Genomic DNA, 6,232 nt, shown 5'->3' with positions numbered 1-6,232 from the left:
GATGGTGGACAAATCGTCACGACTCATGATTCAAGAAGATCGAAAGAGTATAACACTAACCTGGTTGTTAACGACAAAGAAGGAAGGCGGTGGAAGACCAAAGATCGCCTGAAAAGTGAGAGAAAAAAGGGGTGGGTGATTAAGGTGATGTGAAGTGAAGGTGATGTGCAGCGGGTAATTATACTTACTTTGGAAACTATGAATAATATCTACAACCCCCAAATTAACTCCCAATGGGCTGGGAATTGGGCCCAACCCAGGACAAGATAGTAAACATTTGAGCTTGAAATGGAGAAAAGGCATAAAAGATTGGGCTAGTAGAAAAAGGGGAGGTTAAACGATCAAGTCTATTATCGTCACCATAAATAATAACAATAGTTGACTGGGGGACTTGAAGAGCTTACATAGGAGATGGGCCCATAAGAACAGCCAAACTGAGAGAAAAGCCCAAGCCCAGTCGAGATATAGTGGAATAGAGATAACATCAGTGAAGGGTCTTGTCATTTCTGCAGAAAGGTACTGTAGCCTAGTCCAAGTGAACAGCCCAAGAAATATGGTCTCCCAGGCTCAGAAGAATGCCCGCTGAATAAAAGAAGGAAAATGAGGGTTCAACGGAAAAGACTTGAGACCAAGGGAACATAGTATGCAACTAAGGACTTTAGTATTCTACTCAATGTAATTCTCTTTTCTCTCTTACCTTATAAAAGAGACCACACTATTTGTAATAAGCAGATTCATAGTCAATAATACACTCATACTTTCATATAGTCATATTCATATTCAACCATAGCATTAATCAATCATTCCCAAGTATTCCATTACCTAAGAATTGGGTATCAACATGAATCAAGTCTCGTAAATGAACTAGATGCTTGCACTGTTGTGCACATGATAAAGAAGTAAGGGAAATGATTGCACCTGGTCCTTACGAGGACATTAAGCATTTCATATCATGTTATTGCCGAGTGGATTTTCATGATTCTTGGCATATGATGAGCCAAGTTAACAATCTCATGCCTACGAGCATAACGATTTATAGTGACCTAATTCAAGGTATGTTTAACAATGATGCTCACAAGAAGGGTTTGAGATTGAATATTGCATTTAGTGAACAAGGCAATGATGTTCAAGGTAAAAGGAATTGAAGGGTGAGTGTCTGCTTTAGAGTGTCCGATAAGCATATTATCAAGCCAAAAGAGTTAAGACTAAGAAATTGCTCTTGATAGCAAAAGGGAAGGAATGCTACAACGGCAATCGCTTAAGGTATTTTGCAATAGTACGTATGTAGTCTTTGACTACGTATGTAGTCTTTGACTTGATCCTTTAAAGTATTAACATTTTCATGCAAATGCTGCAAGGATCAACAAGTCTAGAGACGAAAGCCGGAAAGGAACTCTTACTTCAATCATGAGATGATTCTACTTTAGTTTTTAATAATTAAACAAAACGATTTCTCCTTTGGATCTTATTGAAGCAGAAAGTGTCTTCCATAAAAAGGTTTTACCAGTTCCACCATAACCGTAAACAAAGAATACAACATTAGTATTGTACATATTGTAAACGGTTATATGGTTGCTATACACTAAAATTAACAATATCTAAAATTGTAATATCTAAATAATTTATGTAGGTAAGTATAATATGTAAATTTAATACTAATGTGATGATTGATAAGGCTAATAAGGAATGTTTTAAATCTTAATTAAAATTGTATTTCAAATAATAAATTTAATTAGAAATTACATGAGTATGTCATTTGTCAAACTATTAGGCCAACTAAAGAGTTTGTGGTTCAACCAACATTTTTGTTTATTATAATAGTAGATAAGAACCCACTGATCACCAATCTAACAAGTTGAGAAGTAAAAGAGGAAATCAACATTATGTTGACTTCTTACCATACTAGTTCACTATTTTTTTTTAAACTCTATTTAACTTTATAATGTAAGAATAAATATATATTATATATTTATTAATATGGCCATCATTATCATTTATATTATATTGGATCAAAATATTAATTATACCTTATTATATATATTAGTTTGGTAATTGTTGATGTGTCATAATACCTTTATTTATTAATAACGGGTTTCCCCTTAGGTTTATATAAAGAGAGATAAATATTAACATCATAACCTAATTACACACATATAACAATTTTGCGTGTCCTCTCTCCTAAAACTGGATTCCTCTCAAGAACCCTAACACCGTCCTTAACTACACATCGTAAAGGAAAACTCGATCAAGATGACAAACATGTCAACTACATCATACTCTGCTGCCGAAACTGTTACAAGTTCATAGGTTTATTTTTCTTCATGTTTTCTATTACTTACATGAAGAATAATCAACATATATAACTTAACTTTTCTAAATAAATTATTTATTAAAATCAAATTATTTTATCTTTAATACGAGTAGAATGATGCTATTTATTTTATAAAAGACATGACATGACATTTTTAAAGGAGGAAATGCATTGTGTGATACAATTTTTCAGTGAGTGAATTTTTTTTTCACACACATCAACAAGGTGCAGCTTACATTGTGTGGCTGTGCCTGCAACAAACTTGCGATAACGCAAATACTGACCCGTAAAACCCATATTGCCGTCTCCTCATGACTTCCTATGTTTTTTATACTAAACCACCCATAAAACCAAGGCTACAATTTCAATAAGTTACACATTAAAATTCTCTGAGTTCCTTATTTCTAAGTTTGTGCAGTAGTAGTAATTGTGTTTATCGGGCACCTAGGTGCGTACTTGCAGTGCTTGCATTTCCAACGCTCATTCTCGGGTGCATAATTTGCTTCTCGTTCACCATTCCAGAATTCAAGACTCGACCGAATTTTATCCGTGACCCAATCAGAGTCATATAAATATTGGTTCTCCCCTATTAAAGATTGGTCTTCTTGGTACTCGTATCTGTCACAGTCTCGAAAAAACAAGCAGTTGTCAAACATAACATCAATTTTCTATGAAATGTATGATTTAATTTATGATAATCATATAAATCGTTTAATGATAAATGATGCCACAGGCTTACCTTAACAGAAGCTGGTCTTGAGTTTCCGGCAACATGGAACAAACATATTGGTATTTTCCTAATACGTCATTAAGTGTCTGAAAACACATCCGGGAAGTAATCAACACTTTTTCAGTTTTGTAAGCTAATAAAAAAACTTGTTTTGATATTAATAAGAAAAAAACTATATTCCAAATATAATACTAGAGGGAGGTAGGGCTAGGTGACCCGAATCCGATTAACCCAACCCGGCTGACTGCACTTGTACCCGATTAAACCAACCCCGAACAAACTTATTACCCGAATACCCAAGCCATTTAAACCAATTGTTATCAGGGAGTACTCGGAGTACTCAGGGAGTACTCGGACATGATAAATATACAGAAAATTAATTTTTGGGTTATGTATATATTTCAAATATCATAAGTTTACTAATATTATAACAAAATAAGTGAATATCAATATAAATAAGAGAAATACATTTTTTAATACTAAATTATTCTAAAAAATGTTATTCATTAATGAAAAAATGATATTCGTTCTTTAATATTATAGAAATACATATTATGTTGTATTTTTAAGTCAAAATAGGCCCAAGTTAACCGACTAGATGTATTTCTTGCTTATGTTGACCACCTTTGAACAATTTCTAATAACTAGGCGGAGTTAAAGAAACTCCCCTCGGCACCATACCTTGCAACGAGTACTCGGCCTTGTAGACCTACTTTTACAACATTGCCTTAAAACATCAAAAACTCGTACCGATTAACTGAATACCCAATTAACACGAAACACATCGGTTCAACTTTTGACATTTTATCAAGAATTCATGAAAGAACAGTATAAACTTTTCAAAAACTAACAGTTAAGTCTAAACCTGAACCCGATGGATGATTGTCATGCAGATCAGTTTTCAGATACAATATCATACGCAAGAAACCCGAATAGCCCGAAACCCAAATAATAAACACGATCAACACCCATACAGGGAGGCTTTATGCTTTTTGATCGCACTTTGTTTACTCGTTTAACCATCTTAACTATTCAAGCTCATGTTTCCATGTTCAGTTGATTCAATAAAATTACCATGAAGAGGGTCAAACTTACCTGTAGAGGTGCACCCGATTGAATGGCGAACTCACGGATTTCTTGAGATAACATGTAATCAGGGTTCAAATTGAACAATTGCAGAAAGTGTTGGGTCGGAAATGGATGAGCAAGTAGGTTGTCCCAAAGGTATTTGTAACACATCAACTGAAGCCTACCGTTTCTTTGTTGAGGCTCAGATGGAAGGTTGTTTTGCGAACGAGTTTTTGTTTCAACTAATGTTATTGTTCCAGCTTTCATGCGTACTTCATCGATGATCCCAACCATGCACACGTCTTCCGCAAAACCAATCCTGGTCATAAGAAGAGATGGAAGGAGAACGCACGCATTTAAATACGTTTTGGGGACCTTCTTGTAAAAAAATATCATAGTCTAATGGACATGTTTGAGAGTAAATATAAGCAAACTGAGTCGTATATAAATAAAATCCCAATGGTAAATAAAGTATAGATGCATAAAAAAAGTGAAAAGTTAACGAAGCTTACAACGGCAGCTCGCGCGTTAAACCATCAAGAATTAATTGATTAGTACCATGTATAAAACTAATCATTTTCAAAGCCCAATGTTCTTCAGGTGATGTTAGGACAACCTCAACTTTTGTTATAAGCTGCATTAGATGAGGCAATGAGTAGATGCATATTATTAATAAAGATTTGATTTGAAGGGTACCTCTTGTTCTAGCAGCGCATGACGAGCAGTGCCGGCTTTCATAGCTTTAGTAGGCTTTGGGTTTCCGCAGATTAGAAAGAACTCTTTTTGTTTCTCACACCAATCCTAAAAGAAAAAACACAATTGATGTGTCGCATTCAATTAAAGAGAAGAAAAGAGATAGAATACTACTACTACCGTGGATGTAATATCGGTAACGAAGAGGCCTGTTCTGTTCTTGAATCGACGCAATAAGGAAGAAGAGGATTGGTTGGTCTTTGTTAGGGTAATCCCATTCCCATCTTCAATATCACCGAGAGAAAGCGGATGGCCTGCAAAAGTCAATGAGAAGGCGGCTTCGATCACTGACATTTCTTCCTCGCTCACTATTTCTATCGGGATCTCACCTCTTTCTTCCAACATTATTTTCCCTTCACCAACTGCGAACTCGTCTTTTCTTTATAAACAAACAAACATGTTTTCTTACTTTCTTTCGAGGGAAGCTTGCTTTTCATTTGTTTCTTTTTTTTTTCTTTTCTCCAATATACAAGCGCTATAAAATCAAGAAAAATCTGCAATTTGCCTCCCTGGGTTATCTCGTTGCTGGATGGAATAATCACTGAAAAAGTTTTGCAAAGGTTTTGCCACTGTGATATTTTGGCGGGTCAACTGACTGACCAAAAAAGGTTGAAATGACCATTTTACCCCTGAGCCTATAATTAATTCTAAAACTTATGTTCTAATATCGTGTAGCGAGTTGGGTTCGAATTCGCGACCTTTGGTATAACAACAAACAAAACCTACCATTTGAACTAAACTAATATTTGATATATCTATACAATATGAAATATATATTCCTCACTTGGTTAAGGACTTCCTCCTCCTCATCATCATCATTATCATCTCTCAACTTTTTTTTGTAAACTTTTTATTTTTTAAACCATTTTTTACCCGAAAATAAAACTTTTCACCCGAAACGATCCCGAAAACAACTAAATGAACCGTTTTTTTTTGTCAAATTTTCACTAAAAAATAGTTCGTTTCGGTAAACTTTTTACCCGAAAACAACCAAACGCGCCGTTCTTTAGTAAACTTTTCGCCCGAAAACAACCCAACAAACCATTTTTTAGTAAACTTTTCACCCGAAACGACCCCGAAAACAACCAAACGAACCGTTTTTTAGTAAAATTTTCACTAAAAATGGTTCGTTTCGGTAAACTTTTAACCCGAAAACAACTAAACGCGCCGTTTTTTAGTAAACTTTTCGCCCGAAAACAATCAAACAAACCAATTTTTAGTAAACTTTTCACCCGAAACGACCCCAAAAACAACCAAACGAACCGTTTTTTGTAAAATTTTCACTAAAAAATGTTTTGTTTCGGTAAACTTTTAACCCGAAAACAACCAAACGCGCAGTGTTTTAGTAAACTTTTCGCCCGAAAACAACC

The 6,232-nt window shown here is 34.8% G+C and overlaps 1 protein-coding gene across 1 annotated transcript; it reads right to left on the bottom strand.

The window, feature by feature from the left end:
- Positions 1-2,486: 2,486 nt before the first annotated feature.
- Positions 2,487-5,207, bottom strand: LOC143594812 (exonuclease V, chloroplastic-like). Its single transcript, XM_077074034.1, has 6 exons — positions 4,983-5,207; positions 4,806-4,910; positions 4,622-4,743; positions 4,137-4,428; positions 3,051-3,127; positions 2,487-2,929 (listed from the first exon to the last, which is right to left on the bottom strand). Exons 1-6 carry the CDS (start codon positions 5,205-5,207, stop codon positions 2,716-2,718), a joined length of 1,035 nt encoding a protein of 344 aa, XP_076930149.1. The 3' UTR covers positions 2,487-2,715.
- Between the last annotated feature and the right edge of the window lie 1,025 nt (positions 5,208-6,232).

Source organism: Bidens hawaiensis, unplaced genomic scaffold, assembly GCF_021521415.1.
Source record: "Bidens hawaiensis isolate Kalapana, Puna unplaced genomic scaffold, B.hawaiensis_p1.1 tig00001717_1, whole genome shotgun sequence".
NCBI lineage: Eukaryota > Viridiplantae > Streptophyta > Magnoliopsida > Asterales > Asteraceae > Bidens > Bidens hawaiensis.
The sequence above is the reverse complement of the archived record's forward strand: the minus strand, read 5'-3'. Positions and strand labels throughout refer to the sequence as shown.

Excerpts from the sequence above, each read along its gene's own strand:
- LOC143594812 (XM_077074034.1), bottom strand. The coding sequence starts at position 5,207 with ATGTTGGAAGAAAGAGGTGAGATCCCGATAGAAATAGTGAGCGAGGAA. Across the intron at positions 4,911-4,982 it reads TTACCGATATTACATCCACG|GATTGGTGTGAGAAACAAAA; the intron begins GTAGTAGTAGTA and ends TTTTTCTTTTAG. Across the intron at positions 4,744-4,805 it reads ATGCGCTGCTAGAACAAGAG|CTTATAACAAAAGTTGAGGT; the intron begins GTACCCTTCAAA and ends CATCTAATGCAG.